This window comes from Pinus tabuliformis, chromosome 1_2 (genome assembly GCF_031772625.1).
Source record: "Pinus tabuliformis cultivar Carrire ecotype Pingquan chromosome 1_2, CPIR1, whole genome shotgun sequence".
Lineage (NCBI taxonomy): Eukaryota > Viridiplantae > Streptophyta > Pinopsida > Pinales > Pinaceae > Pinus > Pinus tabuliformis.
In genome coordinates this window covers 1353105392-1353126394 of record NC_142298.1, presented here as the reverse complement: position 1 = coordinate 1353126394, position 21003 = coordinate 1353105392, and the positions used below count along the sequence as shown (strand labels likewise).

At 39.0% G+C, this 21003-nt stretch overlaps 1 protein-coding gene across 1 annotated transcript in view; it reads right to left on the bottom strand.

The window, feature by feature from the left end:
- The window catches only part of LOC149211252 (uncharacterized), a 277136-nt gene that overhangs the window by 43985 nt on the left and 212148 nt on the right, over positions 1-21003 (bottom strand). Inside the window, exon 8 of the mRNA XM_089396978.1 lies at positions 10544-10630. Coding sequence (XP_089253104.1) covers positions 10544-10630 — 87 coding nt within the window. The remainder of the gene's footprint in view (positions 1-10543; positions 10631-21003) is intronic.

The following is a 21003-nucleotide window of genomic DNA, read 5'->3' as shown; positions in this document are numbered from 1 at the left end:
CACTCATGGCATGGTCGTCATCAGTCTCGACTTCTTTCTCCACATTAGTCGAAGCTTCCTTGGAGTCTGAAGCCTCTCCCTTGTTCTTCTTCCTGGGAAACTAGGATGCATAATGACCCAGCTCCCCACAATGGAAGCACTTCACCTTGGAGATATCCTTCTTCTTCCTCTTCACTTATTGTCCCGTAGATGCTAGCGCCACATTCTCCTCCTCCTCTTTCATGATTCGACTTCCCTTCCCACTAATCCCCGGCTTGGTCGACCGTCTGATCTCTTCTTGGCGAAGAGCTGCCCACATATCTTCCCATCCTAGAATATTACCTCTGCCCAAAATTCTTTGGAAAAACGTCTCCCACTCCTCAGAGACCGCATTCAGAGTGGTCCTCACCATGAAGTCCTGATCCAGGGTGGCCCCTATGGAAGTAAGTTGGTCATGAATCTCTTGCAATCTGGGGAGGAATAGATCTATCTGCAACCCCTTATGCATTTGATATGTTCGTTGTTGATTCTCCAATAGCATCTTTCACTGCACGGAAGTGCCCTGATACAGTGTCGTCAAAGTATCCCACATCTCCATCAAGGATTATGCACTTTGCCCTCGCCATTGCATCCTCATACTTCTCATTATCAACTGGGTTGACTGGTATAACCACGGTTCTCAAGGCAAAGCCCTTGATGCGATGTCAATCCAGGACTACCAGGATCTTGGCCTTCCAAATGACAAAGTTCAAAGCCTCGTCCAACCTGTCCTGATCCCTCAGTCCGTTCACTACCATCTCTGCTCCTCTTTTGGACTCCCTTTGAGTTTCGACTTCCCTCCTGGAAATCTCCCTCTAAGTCATGATTTCCTTGCTAGAAATCTTCCCACCAAATGTCGAACCACTCCTCTCCAATCCTCCTTGCAACGACAACTCGGATCTGGATTTCTTGGCTAGAAATCTATCAAGGTAGCAACTCCCTCTACCTTGGTTCTGTCCCGTTAGGTACTGTTCTTCTTCGACAGAAACAACACCCCACCAGCTTCCCAATCCACAATCTGCACACAACTCCCTAGGCCCCCGACAACTGAGGAAACTGAGCCTTCTAGCTCTGCACAATCTCAGCAAAGGCTGAATCACTCCTCTGGCCAACTGCGTCAAGCCTATCTGGCTGAGTAGGATGACGTGGCTTTTCATGGGCCTCTTCTTGCTCTCTCTACCTCTGCACTGGCCTCTCTCTAGCTCGAAATGATGACGCAGGTCCTCTGTGTCACTCCTTCTCTACTGCCTTCTACTTAGGAGCAGCTCTGTCTCTCGGGACAGCTGCTACTGCTGCAAATTTCCGATATCGCTGATGTCTTCAGTCCTTAAGAAGAAACAATTTGAGAAAGTTCAATTGGCCGAGATGAATCTTTAGGTCCATAGATTTTTGAACATGAGGTTTACTTATTGATCTGTGATTTGCAATGCTCTGATACCATGTTGAAATTTCTAAGTTTGACATGTTAGAAACCCCTACTGCATTATCTGGTTTATTTCTCCTACTTGTTTATTCCATTAACACATTATTTATAAATATAAATAGTGAAATAAACACAAATGCAGCCGTAACTCATATACATATCATCAATTGAAATACTGAAACAAACACACAAGGGACACCATTATTTTTGGATAATCGTCCCCGAAAAAACCCAATGCATGAAGCCGGTGCATCAGTTCTAAGGGTTTTATTATTATGCAGATTCTTGAGTACAAGTAGGGTGTCAAATGGCTCACCCAACAAAGATTGTTACACACCAATAATACCTCTTCTCGGAGACAGATATTCAGCCTCTCAGCTCTAGTCTACCCCATGAAAATCCGTCCGACGCTTCCTCTTGGCTGTGCATCAACCTTGCTAGCCTTAGCGTAGCTCCTGAACCCTTTGCGTCAGCCTTCTGAATCTCTGCGTTAGCTCTCTGGCCCTCTGCATCACCCACGCAGGCCCCTCAGCATCTATTCAATCCCCAACTGCCTCTGTGTGGCTCCTACTGCCTCTGCATAGCTCTAGTTGCCTCTGCATCAACCTCTTTGGTCACTGCGCTGACCCTCTGGCACTATCTCTGCCTCTCTGCTATGTACTCACTGCCCCTCGCTGCAATAGATCACTTGTTCGAATTTTCTCAGCAAGCCCCACTCCAGAAAATTGAACTGACTAATCAATCTTGGTGTACCTCCAACTAACCCTCAAGCCTCCTCTTATACATTTCTTGTTGAGTCTTCAACGTCCGAGATTAAGTCTCCAATCAACAGCTAAAATTAGATTTGGCTTGATCCATGTCATTTAGAACAGTCTACCCCAGTTTTATATTAATACCCATTAATATTTTAATTTTCCTAAGTTTAGACTTAGGAACCCCATTAAAAATATTAATTATTTTAATATCTCTCCAACCGGGTGGAATTTCCCCAAACCATTTCTAGGTATTGGAGATCTTATGTGCCTTAGCCTCTCTACCAGTTTTCATGGCTAGAGCACTTTTGATGCTACCAGAAATCATCACCCAGTTCCCTCTGCGTCAGCCTCTCCACGCTCTACATTGTCTCTCTGGCACTATCTCTGCCTCTCTGCGATGTATTCTCGGCCTCATGCCGAACTTCCCCTAGCTGCAACAAATCACTATTTCAATTCTCTCAACGAAACCCCCTCGAGAAAATCGAACTGACTGATCAATTTGGTGTATCTCCAACTAACCCACAAACCTCCTCTTATACTTTTCCTGTTGAGTCTTCAACGACCGAGATTAAGTCCCTAATTAACGGCTAAGATTAGATTTGGCTTGATCCATGTCATTTAGAGCATTCTCACCTAGTTTTATATTAATACCCATTAATATTTTAATTTTCCTAAGTTTATACTTAGGAACTCCATTCAAAATATTAATTATTTTAATATCTCTCCAACTAGGTGGAATTTCTCCAAACTATTTTCTGGGTCTTGGAGATATTATGTGTCTTAGCCTCTTCACCAATTTTCATGGCTAGAGCACATCCGATGCTACCCCAAATCAACACAAAATACAAGCCAAGACAAGAGGACACAAGGTGTGGTGGATGCCAGGGAAAAACCCAAATGTGGGGAAACCCTTTGATCAAATCTTCTTATTATTCTTCAATATTTTAGTAGAGAGAGAGTACAAATCTCAAATTAACTTGCCCAAAACAGTCCTGTGAAAATCAATAGTCAACTGCAGCCTTAACTAGAAAGTCAACGTTGGTCAAAGCAACACCAAAATGTCCTCCAAGCAGCTCGGTCAACAGTAGGATAATTTAGCCTTTCAAGAGTCAAAGACAATGCAAAATAGTTTTGTCAAAGCAGAGAGAAACTACTGCTGTAAATTCTGAGGTCAAAACTAAAGTCAACCCTGGTCAAACAGTCCCAAACTCCTCGATATCTGTGCCAATAAAGGCAACCTCCAAAATCGAATTTATGCCTACAAAACACAGTCAAAACTTGATCAACAAGGGTCAACGCTACCATGTAACCCTGAAATTTTCGGCTAGCAAAACAGTGCAAAAATTCATCCTCCTTGCAAACATGCGAAGAAGAGTCGGCTACCTCCAAGTTGTATGAACCAATCAAGACAGTAGAGATAGAGATATGCGATGAGATGAGTGATTTCCAAATTGTTGATTTATGGTAGCATCAGATGTTCTTTAAGCCTCAAAATTTGCAGGGAGGCCAAGACACATGTATTCCAAAATACCCATAATCGTTTTGGGAAATTCTACCCAGAGACAATTTTATTAAAATAATTAATTATTTTTAATGGGTGCCTAAGTCTAAACTTAGGAAATTAAAATAATTGAAGGGTATTAACTAAACTAAGGGAGAAACTTTTAGAAGAAGACGAGGATCAAGTCAATATGATCTAATTTGGGTGGTTGATTACTCAACTAGAGGATTATAAGAAGGACTTTGATGGGAATTTGGAAAATACACTAGGAAGATACTCAGTTATCGAAGTAAGATCAATCTTCTCATTGTTCGAAGTTCAAGAAGAGGAAATCGAATTAGAGGGGCAGTTGCAGGTGAGGAGAGAGGACATCAACATCAATCGGGAGTGCAGGAGCAAAAAGAGAATGCAGAGCAGAGGGGAGACAACACAGAGGCTGTGACGCTGGGACTGCGCAATCCCTACACAGAAACTGACGCAACGAGATGCAGAGGGGGCAGCATGTCCTCTCTAGAGTTAGAATCTCGCCAAGAAGCATGAGAATATTGTCTGTAAATTTCTCACAAAAATCCCTCTTCCATTCTGCTGGTTGTATCTTGTACACGAGATTTTTGCTGAAGATCAATAAAGAAACCCTCATCTAATGCACTGGTTTTCCCACATTGGGTTTTTCCGGGGACAATTGTCCAAAAATAACTATCATTGTGATTATACTTGTGCTAGTATTTTTCCTTGCATTTACTTTCCGTAGTATTTTAATCGTGAAGGCTGTAGTAGAATTTATTTTGATATTTGTTGTAGAAACATAGTGAATAACTTAATTCCGAATTAATAAGTAGAAGAAATAATGGCAGTCACTCCAGTTGGATTTCTATTCAGAAATTTTCACATGGTATCGGAGTTGAGTTAAGTAGGAGTGCATACCAGAAGAGCCAACGTTGAAGAGAAGGAGGGAGTTTGAAATTGCTGCATAGGTAGAAAACCGAATCCCTAGAGGAATTGTGCAGTCCAGTCTAGGAGGGAAAAAATTTCATAGGAAAATTTCTCTCTCTGAGATTCGACAGAGAGGAATATTTCTAGATCGGAGTTTGCCAGTGACAGAGGGAGCAGCGCAAAGCAGTCTTCATGTGAAGACACAGTTTTTCTGCAGCAATTGTTGGGGCAACAAAAGCATCAAAAATTGAGAGGAAAATAGCACAAAGAAGGATGGAAAATCAAGATGCCTCTGAATTATCTTGTAGACTGGAAGAGAAATTCGCATGCTTGTCAAGTTTACCATCAACAGATGTTTAGTATATTGATAGCGAGGCCTCAGCCCATATGGCTGGAGTACGAGAATATTTCTCGAGCTATCAACAAGAGAAAATGGACTTCTAGATTACTATGGGAAACTGAACGAAGTGTACTCCAGTAGGGAGAGGCACCATAGCATTTCAGATGGAAGCAGGAACTAGCATCTGAGGCACTAATGTTCTGCATGTGCCCGAGTTAGGAATGAATCTGATTTAAGTGTCCCAGTTACAGGACAAGAGATATGATGTATACTTCATTGGAAGGAAAGTATACGTCAAACATCCAAGTTGGAAGAAGAAGAGACAAATTGGAGCTCAAAGCAACATACTATATAGATTGTAGATCGAGTCTCCAATGACACTGATAGGAAGCAATCATAATAGTGAAAAGGAACTGAATGAACTGCAACATAGGCAAATGGGACACTTACAGCATGGAGAACTGAGGATGCTCAGAGAGACTGTTACAGGAGTTCCAGTCCTTAGTACTGAGCATGATGATGTATGCAGATGATGCGTACTAGGGAAATACGCTAAAGCAGCTTTTTCCAGAAGTAACAACTGAGTGAAAGGCGTATTGGGATTGATAGACTCAGATATTTATGGCCCAATGTGTACAAGAGCTCTTAGTGGTGGTGAATACTTCATCACCTTTATTGATGATCACTCTAGAAAAACCTGGATCTATTTCTTAAAGACCAAGGATGGAGTCTTTCATCGGTTTAGAGAGTTTAAGGCTCTCGTCAAGAACATGACGGGGAAAAAGATAAAGGTATTGCGTTCAAATAATGGTGGAGAGGATACAGACAAATACTTCACAAATTTCTGCGCAAAGGAGGGCACCAATAGAGAATGGACAACTCCATATAATCCAGAGCATAATGGAGAAGCGGAGCAAAAGAATAAAACTATTGTTGGGGCGGAAAAGGCTATGTTTTATGACCAGGGCTTGCCTAGATTCTTATGGGTAGAGGGACAAAGACTTCACAGATTTCTGCACAAAGGAGGGCATCAAAAGAGAATGGACAACTCCATATAATCCTAAGTAGAATGGAGTAGCAGAGCGAAAGAATAGAACTATTGTTGGGGCGACAAAGACTATGTTGTATGACCGGGACTTGCCTAGATTCTTATGGGCAGAGGCTTGCAACAAAGCGATGTATTTTCATAATAGAATTCCTCACAGAGCATTGGGGAAGAAAACACCTGAAGGTGTTTTCACAGGGTAGAATCCTAAGGTGAGTCATATCAGGATATCGGAAGTGTGGCATATTGTCACATTCCAGATGAGAAACATAGTAAACTAGATCAGACTGTAGAAAATGGGTACCTCGTAGGATATAATTAGACCTCGAAGGCATACATAATCTACATTCCTAGCAGCAGGAGGATTGTAGTAAGACGGGATGCAAACTTCATGGAGGATAGAGCTTTCAAGAGATCTCGAGAGATGCCAGAAGAGGTCAATCAGTAGATGTTGCATTAGTTCAACAGCAGCAGGGGCAGAAAGGAGGACAAGCAGGAGGACAGACACCTTGATTGAGCACAGTGACCAATGCTAGTATTTTCTCAGAATTAGGAAATCTAGGCAATTCTCAGCAGACGGAACAACAGGAACAGGAGGGAGATTTGGTTGAGCCTCCCACCACTAGTGGTAGAACAGTGGGAGGTCTAGTTGGGACTTCTTACTAGGGAGATCCCCTGACACGTTGGCAAGTCCAACACTGTCAACATAATGTTAAATTCTTAAAGTAAAAGTGGCATTCTCCTTCATCTTTCATTTCCATCCATTTACTTAAATATTTAACATTACCATGAAATGAATCAAGATGTTTGAGAGTGATTCCAACCTCATCAGACTTCATATGTAAAAAATGGAATTTCATATCCCATTCAAAATTCAGCAGACTTAACAGTTTTCAGGATCAATGGGATTGTGGCATTTCATTGGATTATATCATGTATGAGGACATGTGATTGGCATTTAATCAAGAGCATTGAGCCCTAGATGTACCCCAATGTTGGTGTTTTTGATTGTTGAACTCCTTTGTCATGGCCTTAGCAAAAATGTACTCATCACTCAAGTCAAAATCATTGATCAAGCATGTTAAGCTTTCTCTACCATATTATAAGGCTTGGAATGGGTTATTTGATCAAAATTGGGCAATGTTAACTAATATCCCTAGAGAATCGAAGTAGAGACAAAGGCTAGACAAGAGAAGAGGAATCTAGATTCTAGATGGTTGATGCTGGAATAATTAATCATCGATGTACAATGGATGCCATATCTATCTTGATTTATGTAAAAATATGCATGTTTTCATGTATTCTACAACTAATTTGGTATTTTGGATGTTTTTTTAACTTCTAACTTCACTTGGTATTTTGGTCAAAATTCTAACTTCACTTGAGTAGTAAACACTGATGCTACAACATACTGTGTTTGAACTGCTGTAGATTATTCAAATTGCTGTAGGTGATGAGGATGTTCTACTCCTACTTGAAGAATGTTTGCACCTGCAATATAAGATATACCCAAGCGAATCCCCAAATTCCAAAACAAAACAAAGAATATCTTGTACCAAATAAGCCTGCAACGAGATATACACACAACGAATACTAGGACCAAAGACCACACTAAAATAATTCTGGACAAGACAGTATGCAATTAAGCATATAACATAATTCTTAAGCAAGTCCGATAGTTGCAAAAGAAATACTAAAACATTTTGTACCAAGTGAAAACCTATTCAAGTAACTTCAAAAACAAACTGACCTGGTGTATGATCTCCTCCACCTGCAATAATAACCGCAAGAAAAATTCAAATTAATAAAAAAATATACAAACCAAAACTTACCTTGACTTGTGCGATAGGTCCGAACCAAAAGAGGACGCATGCAGGCCCGAGACTTCCACAAATCTGAGCCCTAAGGAGTAGTTTTGATCATCTAAGTAACACCTTGACAAAGGTTCGAAAACTCATATGGCAATTTTCACAGGTCCAAGACAAAAGGAATCCAAAGAATTAATAATATCGAGACCTAAGAGGAATGCTACAAGACAGCGCTAAAAGAGATGTACAGTGGTGTCTGAGACCTAAAAAGAAACCAAGGGTTGAAGCCCTAAAAGGAACAGTCATGACGAGTTTTAAATCTGTAAGTTAATCCACAAAACTCAAGGTCCGAATTTGTAACTTCGCATCTCTTGAAAGAGAAGGTCCTGCACCAGATTAGTTCCAAGAAAGACCTAAAATAATAGACCTGAACTCGCTCTTCCTCATGGTATAAACCTGCACCAAAACAGTCCAAGTTGCCAAGAAAAAGACCTAACACTATTCACTAGATATCCTCTGATGTATGCCTCACGGTAGTCTGAATAATTTCAGAGCTTCTTCTCTTTGATGATTCGTTTTTGGTTCATCATATCTTAGGAGAGGAATGGTTCTCTTTTTATATGTTAAGGAGGTATGGAGGGAGGGCTCCATAAAGGTGATCGTTGGAGGATAAGGGAGGGCTTCATAAGGCCTTAAAATATTTAAACTTCAAACAATACCAGCCTTGCGTTCTAAGTAAGGAAGGCCACTGGCCTTGAGGGATTGATTATGGGTTTCTTACCTTTATTAAATGGTGAGAACCACATCCTATAAGGGAAAAATAATTTAATACCCTATCTTAAGACTATTAATAATCATAAATAACCCTTAACTCTTAAATTAGATATTTTACTAACCATCAACCAATGAATGTGAGAAATGACACAATGGGGTTTTAGCCGACCAACTGGGGTTCCCAACTTCAAACTCGAATACCCTTCAAACAGTGAAGAACTACATGGCATACCACATACCACTGGAAACATCTCGACGAAGAGAATCTATCTAGAATGATCCTGACACAATAATCCATGAATTGCCATGTCATTTTGAGCGACAAAAGGAGGGGCAACACCTGGTGCTGCTTGGGTTGACATCAATGACAACCACTTATCAACATAATTTCCCCTCCAACACATATAAATACAAGTGACCTCAAGCTCATTTGCACATCACATCACAACTTCTCTTCATCTCTCTGAAGTTTTATCGGTTCATACAGGTCTGAGGCAGCTTTCTTTTCACACGTGCGAGGGTCCAAGGAAACATTTTTCTGCGTCGACCTTTTGCTGGAAGGTTTGACTGAGTTTGACTTCATCATTTGACTTGCTTTGACTGGGAAAATTCTGTTTTCTTGAGGCCGAGTTGACTGGAACAAAAACCGAGGTGATCTGGGCTGTTTGACTAGTGTTGACTTCAGGGTTAACTGCAGGTTTGACAACAGAAAATTGCAAACTTTGACTGAGTTTGACTGGGTGTCTTTGGACTGTTTTGGGCTGACTTTCAACAGCACTTAAGGCCACATTTATTGCTGATTTGACCAAGCTGTTTGGAGGGGTTGATCGTTGACTTTGATGACTAGTTAGGGCACACTTTGACTGCTGTTGACTAGAATGAATTGCAGATTATGACAGTTGACCCGATTTGACTATTTTTATCATTGGCACATTGAATCTTTGTTGGTTGATTGGTTTATAAGTCAAGGCTTTGACTTTGACTCTTGTTTATGGATTTTGGCTCATTGTACTCTCTGCTGAACATTTTATGACAATCTAATAGAAGAATTTTCAAAGGTTTTTCCCCCTTGTGGGGTTTTTCCCTGGTCTTTGACCAAATCGGTTTCTCTTGTTGATGTTCTTGATTGTCTCCTATTGTCATTGAATTTACTGTTCTATCTTCAATTACTGTTGATTATTGGAAGAATTAATTATTGTTGAAAAGATTGCTTAGTGAAGGATTGAATTGGGCTAAAGTAATTGACATAGCATAGCACAGTAGAAAATTAACAGGGATCAAGGTTGGGAAGTAGAGTGGAGTGATGGGGGAAGAGGTTGCGGAAAAAGGTATTGGGAGATTGGTGAAGGTTTGCAAGCCTTCTAAAATGCATACTCAACATAGAAAACACCAATTAGATGGAAATAATGTTCTCTCAATGCAATGAGGTTAGATTCATGCCTATAAGAGCTTCATGCCCATCATAAGCTTTGAATAATAAGTTATGACACAATTTCCTTTGTCTTGAGAATGATCAGTTTATTAGACAAGTATGCATAATTTATGACAAGAAAATCATCTTGGATATCTTGCTATCGACAACAATGGCAATTGCATATGCTTCACTAGAGAAATCCTGTAATTCCTAAACCCTTGCCTTAAGTAATACTAGATAAAGGTGGGCTATCGAACATGGAAATTTGAATCTTGATAGACAACTTGACTGAGTAGTAGTGGTTCTGTTGCAAAATTGTATTGTCTCCTTTGATCTTTGTTTGTAAACATATCTATGTTAATATAAGATTCATTTTTCAAAAAAAATAGTATTTTGTATATTTTTTCATTTTTTCTTCACCAAAATACAGAGAAACCAGATGCAAACAGTACATACATGTAAATGATTTATATTTTAAAGGACCAATATTTGTAAAAGATAAGAAAGCACAAATTAATGTCAATACACAAACCTTCACTATGTCAATGCCTGTCTTTCCAGTATAACTTGGTTTTGCAAACTGTGCTACAATAGGTAATTTTTTCAATGCAGCGTCAGCCTGCAGTAAGCATGAAATATACCACGGACCTGTTAACATATTATTTTTGAAAATGAGCACTTAATAATCATAACAAGAGATATAATAACATACTTATAAACATACACCATTGGAATCAACCATTGGCAGTCATGTGATAAAACATTGTAGGATAAAAGCTCCCTCACTCCACATATTGCTCCCTACTATTTAGTAAAAGAATCAATCTATATTACACTATGTTTAGAAGGATCAATATCATACTATAGTTACTTTAATCCATAGAAATTTGTGAAAACAGGGACAAGAACGCATTTGCAATCAAACGATCTTATTGTCTTCAAATTTTCCATCTGTTCTTAGCTGATATATCATATATTGTAAATATAAGTGGAATCACCACGTTGATATTTCATAACGGGAAGTTGAAGAAGCTTCCTCTGACTATTAAAGCCATCCAATCAACACCAAGGTGGAAAGTCAATGGTAGTAGGGGTTAGTAACTCCATCCATCACTCCCATCTGCCCCACTGTAACGACCCATCTTTAATTGCACATATTATGTGCCCCTGTATAAAAAATAATAATACTAAAATATAATAATAAAGCAATAAAAATGATAATTATAAAATAGAATAAAGATTTAGTATTGTATCAATAATTAATTAATTAATCTAAAGTTTTAAAGTTATATTAAAATAAACATAAATAAACTTTATATATTAGAAAAAAAATATATATATAAATAAAACAAAGTATATATATATATAAGGTACATATCAATATAATCAAGTAATATAAAGTATGTCATATAACATAATAGTGTTAATATATATATGATGATCAAATGTTATAATACCTTCAATCTTATATATATAAACCATCGCATAAAAAGAACTAAACCTTAAGCAAAGCAGAATCGTCTATACGGGAGGATGACTCACAGCTGGAGGACGCTGTCACCGCGAGAGTAAGCGGTGGAGTCGTTGGTGTACAGGGCGGCCACCGCTTAGCTCTGACTATAAAATCACCGAGATAGGGCTGAGAAGGGGACAAAAAAACGGAGAGTGGAGGGTAGGAGAACCAGGAAATCAGGAGTTCAAACCAGAGGGAGCTTTACATTGATCTGAGGTTCTGGGCACGGGGGCAGTGAGCTTCGGTGAGAAGCTTACTGGATTGGCTGGGAGGAATTTGTTTCCCGGTAATTGGATCAGAATAACCGCGGCGTCATCAACTACATCGGAGCAGGCAGCAGTTCAGGTAGGTGTTCGAAATTCCTTACAGTTACTGTATTTCTGTTCTGCTTATCACCTTATTTCAGTTATGGTCTTTACACATGGTATCAGAGCACAGTTCAAACCCTTTCGACCTCATAGGGCCTGCGTTGTGGTCTGTGTAAGCTTCACTTCATCGTAACAGTAAAGAAACGAGTCAATGCCAATACCAAGGCACTTGACGGCTGTGTTGTTGCCTTATCCATTTCGCTTTGGCATTTTAAAACTTCCGCATCACTGTTGGTACAGAACAATATCTTGTACCGAGGGTTTTGCATAACACCAGTGTGGGATTTGCGTCCTTCGTATGCATTTGAGTTAAAAGGGATTTTGCACAGCCACCATAGTCATGTGAATACATCAATATAGGGATACATGAGAAAACTGCAAATTCCACATTTTGTCATATTGGAAGTATTGTCTGCAGGAGATAATATCAAGGAACATGTTATTTAGTGCAAAAAAAAAAAAAAACAACAACTTCAACTGAGTTTCTATTGTAGGAGCTGTAGCTATTATTTCATGAGTTTGTGTTGTGGATGATGATATGTTAGATCCAAGCTGCTGGTGCTAATGTTTGTGTGACTAAGTGTGGTTGTCAGTATGACCTCATGTATGGTTGAGTGTGTTTGAATACATATGAGAGATGCTAAATGTGCAATTGTTGATGTATTGAGCGGAACTGTTGTATAATGCTAGGGTTTGATAGTTTAATGCATGTGTTGAGTAGAGGTTTATATTGCCGACAAGGTTGTATTTTGTTGATATATGTTGCCAATGCAGTGACTAGATCATCTTGATGATATTGTTGCTATAGCAATATTGATGTGTGTTGCTGCTATGGTTTTGGCTTAACTGAAGATGCTAGGGTTTGGCAGTACCAACACTTAGGGTTTGCTTATGGCTAGAAGTTCTAGGGGCTGCATTATAGTTGCTGAGCTGTTCTCCAAAGAATACATTATTGAGAGCATTTTGTTGCTGCTAGGGTTTGTCAATTTCATGTATTGTTGAGCAGTGTTGATATGATGTTAGGGTTTGGTAGTACTAATGTATTGGGAAGAGATGGGGCGTGATTTCTGGATTGTCTTTGATTTGATTCATCATTTATTTTATAAAAATTTGAAAGCACAGATACCCATATCTGCAGTTGCTGGCATGGTATCTCATTAAATACCTGGGAACCAAGTTAATGATTCTGGGGACATCATTTATTATCCTTATTTTGCTTGAGGTGAATTGCTTTTGCTAAAACTGATAAGTACCTACTCCTCATTCTTTGCACCAGACTCTCTTAAAATAAGACTCAGTTTTGTATTGTAAGAATCACTGTGATGGCTTCGATATTTTACTTCTATTTTTAGACATGATTATTTCTTAGTGTGAACTTACCATTAATTGGAAACCCAGCTCTTACAATTTAAAAGAATATATGTTGCATATATAAAGGGCATAGAAGTGTGTACTAGACCAAATTGGAGTTTCATGATCTACTGATTAGATGTATTTGGAAATGACTTCTATTCCTTAATCTTAGTGTCATGTGCTGTAAAGTATACACAATGTTTCCTAATTATGCACTGTATAAGGTCATACATGCAGTTTTGTGCTTCTGTACTTCAATTCGAAATCCCTGTTTTTGAATAAACTAATCCCAAGTATACCTAAGGTGAAACTGAATGGCCCATTGTCCTTTACCTTCATGATTTAACATCCCTCATTTAGTATTCAACTGCTAATGCAATACTTATTCCACCGTGCATCTTTTCCAGTGCCCTGGGCAGACTCATAGTGAGAGCCGCAAAGCAGTATAGTTTTCACCATCATCGAACTCCGCGTTGTCACTGCTTAGGTGAACGAATCACTGGAGGCTGGTTGAAGTATGGCGGGTATGTTACCGATGTACATTGGAACGAGACATTTAACATTTTTCAATTGTGGATGTTATTTGGTAAATAAACTTTAGATGTTTTACCTTAGGAGCTAATAACCCTACACTTCTGCATTATTCATATTAGGATAGAATACCCTGCATTAGGACAAGGAGGTCGCGAGACCACCCTCCTTGACCTCGGTACCAGTAAGATCCGCCTAGCGGGTAAAAATAGCAAAACTATACCCGTTTATGAATGTGAAGTCGCAAAAGAAAATTATGCGTTAAATTCGGTTGTCTACCTCAAAATTTTGATAAAATTTTATTATGTGTTCAGGAACCATTACAATGGTAAGGACGTATGAGCGACGACGACGTGATCGGGCAGCATCACCACCATTAATGCCGCCACCGTCGCCATCATTGTCCCCATCGCCACCACCATCACCATCGTCACCACCAAGACCATTGTCAACATCAAACGCTCCAGCGCCAGAATTGACTGTGATAATGAACTCTTTGGAAGCCTTATTGGAGACATTAAAGGAATCCACTAAGGCCAGAACCAAAGGGGAATTTCATCATGTAGCCACCAGTTCAGTAGAACCAAATAATTATGAGCCCAGAAGACCAAAAGAAGACATTTCCAGGGAGCTTCAGAAAATTAGACTCCCAGAATTCTCAGGAGGTCGAGCAGGTGAACACGCTGAAGCATGGTTAGAAGGAATGAACAGATGCTTTAGGTTAAGAGAATATTCGTCTTCGGCAAAAACAAAAATTGTCGTGTTTCAACTAAAGGAAAGTGCCCTGATTTGGTGGGGAAATCTGGAAAAGCAGCTACACCTTACATCAGATAATGCCCCTTGGGAACTATTTGAGGAAAGGTTCCGCGCAAAGTATTTACCTCCATACTTTCAACAACAGCAAGCGAGAGCCTTTCATACATTAATTCAGGGAAATGAAACGGTGGAAGAGTACGAGATTAGGTTTATGGAGCTTGTAAAATACATTCACTACTTAGATTCTGATGAATGTCAAGCTGAACGCTTCATATTTGGGTTAAATCCTCGCATTAGAGCCTTGGTAAGCATGTGGAAACCGTCATCAGTAGCGGAGGCGGTTGAGTGTGGTCGTTATGCAGAAGAGCACCTTGGAATTAGAAAAGAGATAGGGCTAGCAGAACCTTTACAATCAGGGTTTCCTGGAAAGACTCCTCGAAACTTTATCAACGGAGGTAGCTCAAGGCCACCTTACGATAACAGGTCTACCTCTAGAAATATTGTAACAAGAGCTCCCATGGCAGTAAACACTATAGCCTCGGAATCATCAAACGCTAGGTCATGGTCATCTCAAGGGACTGCCAGCAGAGGTAGAAATTCGAGAGAAATCAGCATGAGAGGACGAAGCTCGTTCTCTAGAAATTCACGTCCTGAGTCAAGAGGATCAATGCCGCTAAATTGTTGGGGATGTGGGGGACCGCATTTTCAACGGGATTGCCCGGAAGCTTCGTCGAATATGTCGCATAGGACTGGAGAGGGACCAATATCAAACAATCAAGATAATCATAGAATTCATGCAGTAATCAACAACGACCAAGCAGCGCATCAACCTACTATAGCGGGATCTTCAGGTATGGAACAAGGGAATCGTAACGGTCGAACCATTACGTATACTGGGACGTAGGGTTCGATAGCTGAGGAACCGCCTGGTGGACCAAGTTAGGGTCCATTGGGACAAGTACAGTCCTGGATCAGCAACTTGGGAAAATACAGAGGACATATGTCAAAGATACCCTAGACTATGTCAATTTTGAAGAACTTTAAACTATGTTTAGTATATATTTTTACTCTATTGCAGTCAGAGACCCAGAAACATTTTGAATGATTATAGATAAACGTGAAATTTTGTGACATAATATATGTTTAACTTCTGCTGGTACATGGATACCAAAACGATATATGTGGTTCATTTTATTAAATTATAGTTGTCGAAGGAAAGTTAAGACAGTTAAAGGATTTTACTTCTAATAGAAATTAAGATATTGTAAATCTGTTTTGTTTTTACATGTCAATATGATCAATGGCATAGAAATCAGGAAGTGAATACATTTTAGATGGAAGTCAAAAGACATGCATAGAAAATGGTAAAAATATGTTATACTGTAGTATCATATGTGAATAATACATGAGTTATTTTGAATATGCTGATGCACATTTTACGAATGCATGAGTGAGTGTATGATTGCAGATTCAAGTATCCAATTACCGGGATGACCACATGATGACAAAACCTTAGAACAATTAAAGCTCCAAGTGATTCTATGATAGGGTGTTAGCCCTAAGTTCTATTGGGAGGGGTGGAGGTGTTGCCCACCGTTTATCCTCCGAACCCTGGGGTCATGGGAGGACTGTGTGAATCACGCTCCCCTAGACGTGTGATGATGACTGTCGGATGCCTACTGGGAATCAGGTCGGTATAATCGACGCTGCCACCTTAGAGTTTATGAATGGTTAGGTCAGTAAAACTGACGCCATGGCATACTCCAGTAGAGGACGGATAGGATGGGAGCGGAAGAGATTAGGAAGGATAGGATGATTTTAGAATAGCTTGGGAACTTGGATAGGGTAAAATTTATCCATCAAAATCATAAACTTAAAACTCTCTAACTTCGGGACGAAGTTTTCTGAAGGGGGAGTGTATGTAACGACCCATCTTTAATTGCACATATTATGTGCCCCTGTATAAAAAATAATAATACTAAAATATAATAATAAAGCAATAAAAATGATAATTATAAAATAGAATAAAGATTTAGTATTGTATCAATAATTAATTAATTAATCTAAAGTTTTAAAGTTATATTAAAATAAACATAAATAAACTTTATATATTAGAAAATATATATATATATAAATAAAACAAAGTATATATATAAGGTACATATCAATATAATCAAGTAATATAAAGTATATCATATAACATAATAGTGTTAATATATATATATGATGATCAAACGTTATAATACCTTCAATCTTATATATATAAACCATCGCATAAAAAGAACTAAACCTTAAGCAAAGCAGAATCGTCTGTACGGGAGGATGACTCACAGCTGGAGGAAGCTGTCACTGTGAGAGTAAGCGGTGGAGTCGTTGGTGTACAGGGCGGCCACCGCTTAGCTCTGACTATAAAATCACCGAGATAGGGCTGAGAAGGGGACAGAAAAACGGAGAGTGGAGGGTAGGAGAACCAGGAAATCAGGAGTTCAAACCAGAGGGAGCTTTACATTGATCTGAGGTTCTCGGCACGGGGGCAGTGAGCTTCGGTGAGAAGCTTACTGGATTGGCTGGGAGGAATTGGTTTCCCGGTAATTGGATCAGAATAACCGCAGCGTCATCAACTACATCGGAGCAGGCAGCAGTTCAGGTAGGTGTTCGAAATTCCTTACAGTTACTGTATTTCTGTTCTGCTTATCACCTTATTTCAGTTATGGTCTTTACACCCACTTATGCATACATGAAGGCTCCTGCTTTTTGCAAGGGCTAAACATATCACCTTGCTTTAGGGGGAATTGAACCATAGTAGGGGAAATATCACCACCCTCACTTGATAGTCAAACCCCCAATGACATGATCTTTCATCACAACCTCTTGTAGCATGCAACAACTGATTAAGTCCTCCATATCGGGAGTACCTACGAGATGTTTGAACTTTGATGCCTTTTGAGAACCAAAAAGAAAATACAAAGCAACAAGTCATCATCATTGACATTTTTTACCCTTTTTGGGTCAAGTTCCAATAATAGCTCGAGGGATCAAATAACCTGCAGCTGCCATTGCATATCTTACAAGTGGCAAAGGTATAATCTTGGAAGCAGGAATACCCAGAGAAAAAAATTAACTAGTGTATAAAAGGCATTGTAATTAGGTAGAGAAGCCAATATGAGGTTGTTTTGAATCAAGGAATGCATCTTACCACAGTAGTGTAAGACTCATTCTTTTTTAGGTTTTCCAATTCAAAATAACCATGTAGAAGGAAAGAACGAAAGATTGAAAAGAAGTATAAGCATTGATGCCTCAAAATCTAGCAGGTCTTGTGAGGGGGCTCACAAGAAAAGAACTAGACCAAGAGACAACACTGAGGTTGAGGCCTAATGTCATCACAACACAACACCTCCTGCTCTTTAGTGGACTTTCACAACAAGGGAGGCTTCCCAGTATTAGTCACCTAATAGGTATTCTAAGGCAACAGTTCAAAGGTGACGAATGGGATAAGCTCAAGAAGGGCACTCAGACTAAGAATAAGGCACAACCTGTAATGTACTGAAGCTAAAATATGCTAATAAAATGCAACAATTATTAAAACAAATTGTTGAAGAATTCTGTCAAACACTTAGTGAACAGATATTTCATCTGTCAAACACTATGTGAACAGAAATTTCGTCACACACTTCGTAGACAAAGTAATGAGAAAAAAAATATATGGTGAAATACAACCTTTATTAAACTGATCTTAAGGATTTTTACAAGCAAATTCAATGAGGAAACATATGATCTCGCTCCAGCAATGATCTCACCCAATTCGACCTTCAATAATGAAGATATAAATTTACAGCAAACAAACTCGGCCCTCAAGGTAACTGGAAGATTTCTACTACAAGAATTTCATCCCTCAGAATCTTCTTTGAAGACTGATTCAGACCTCTGGAATATTAGTGAATTCAGCCTCACTTTTGAACAGTGAATTGGCTCCTTTAAATTCTGGAAGGTTCAGCCCTTAAAGACAAATAAACTCGGCCCTCTAGGTGAGGGACTCCTGAAGAATATTCAACACTTGAAACTCGTCCACTAGCAATGGACAGTCTGTGTTGAATTTGTAACTATGGTCAGTCTTCATAATGTATATTTGGCCACTTGATGTACTTGTATTAATTATTGTAAAGATTATTTTAAATGCTAGACTCAAAAGAAAATTTATTTGGAGTCAAAGTCCCATTGAGACTTTTAAAAGAAGAAAATATGAATTTTGAAATTGTAATTTTTGGCTCCAAAAGTTGTCAAGTCGGTCTCCCTCCAAGTCAACTTGTCCCGGGGAAAAGGACACACCCATTCAACCTAGTAGAACACTATATAAAGGCAACTCGACCTCCTCCATAAGGGAAATTTGCATCTCATCTAATAAAGCATATTCTAGGAAAGCAAGTGCAGGACAAGATGGACAAAGAGGACGAATTCTTCTCTTCTCTTTCTCTCTTATAGCTCGAACATTTGGATAGTCTCTCTCTCTGCAATTCACATTTTTCTGGGCAGTTCTATTGCAGGGGGGCGAAATTTTGTGCAGCAGTCGGGGTCAAAATTCTAGGTCAGGTTAGGCAAACGGAAATTTTGGATCAGGTTGGGAGGCTTGACTTAGAAGGGTTGACCAAGTGTGACCATAGGTCTAGGTTTTTTCTCTTCTTGAACAAAAGAATTTACCTATTGAAAAGGTTATTGGGTTTTCCCCTTTGTGGGTTTTCCGAGGGTAAATCTTATCTTCTCTTTGTACATTGTGATATCTACTATTCCATTTTTCTTGTATGGTTGAATTTAAGTAGTATGATTGTTGAATGATATATTGGGATAATTTTAAAAGAAGATCTACATCAAAACTAATTATCAATATTTTAGAAATATTGTGCTAGTCTATATTGCATTTAGTAAATCAACATGGTATCAGAGCTTTGGTGAAGGAAGGAACACCGATGTCACCTTTGACGAAACCCTACTTTGATATTATATTGTTGAAGTCCTTGTTGATTCGCATCCATGGCTTCCTCTATGAAATCTGAAAACAAGTTGGAAGGAGCCTCAAACTTCAAAGCTTGGAAACTTAGAATTGATCTTATTCTCGCAAAGAACAAAGTTTTGGATATTGTAACAGGGAAGGTTATAGAACTAGTAGATGATGCAGGGAAACAGAGGTTCAAGGAGGATGACATCACTGCCATGAGTCTTATAGTGGACTCCATTAGAGATCATCTAATCCCATACATTGCAAAGCATGATACTTCCAAGAAGATGTATGATGCCCTAACTAATCTATACACTATCAAGAATGTTGGTCAATCCACGAGTTTGAAGAACGAGCTTCGTGATATAAGGATGACAAACGATGACACCATGGGTTCATACTTTGTAAGGATTTCATAAATAAGAGACCAAATTCAAGCAATTGGAGAAATTGTTCCTGATCAAGAAGTTGTGACTACAACACCCAATGGTCTACCTAGATCATGGGGTGCATTTGCAGCTGGTATAAGAAGCTAGAAGGAAGCTCCTTCGTTTGAACAACTACGAACATCCTATGCTTAAGAAGAATCAAGGCTTATGTCAAGAGACAAGAAAGAAGAAGCTGATCAGGCATTTGCAACTCGCTTAAAGAACAAAGGAAAGAACTTTGGATCTCAACATAAGAAGTTCTCCCAAAAGAAGAAGGATATGTCAAAGATTTAATGTTATGATTTTTAGAAATTTGGACATTTTAGTAGGCATTGTCCTGAGATGGCTAACAACAAAAAGATAAAGGGAAAACAACAGTTTTTGCAGTTTGTTGTCGCATAGATTGTCGCGACAACACTCAGACCAGGAGCTGTCACCCTGATCCCCGATCTCTCCGTTTAAGCCTGTCTCCCGCGGCTAAGGGGGGTAGACCCTAAGGGATGATGAAGACAAACTGTGGACCAGTTGGGTTGGGAGACACGAGAGGAAACAAGCACTTATTTGATTTTAGTAAGTTAATAGACCAGTGCCTTATAGAATTAATGGCTGAATGATTATCTATCAAATGTTGCGGAAAGATGAACTCATTAACAATCATTTACCATCAGATAACTCAAGCAAATGCAAGATATTCGATAAACACACAATGCTCTTATAGTGATCCAGCGATTAAAGCTCAATAACGATATTCCAGCGATTAAAAATTTCGAAAGATAAATGCTTTAAACAACCACGTAATTTCAAAAGTTAACCAGAGATCACATTCATATAGCTAATCTTTAAATGATCATTCAAGCATATTTAACCACATGAAAATGATAAACATTAACCCCACATCAAAAATTTAGCCTCAGCGAAAGAGATAAAAAGTAACAGATTCCTGGGCTAAGATTCAAACTGGCAAAATATTTCCAAAATATTTTTATGTTTTCAAATAAAACAAGACTAGGCTAACTAAAGTCTAAATAAATGAGACTATAGAAAAGAAAAATT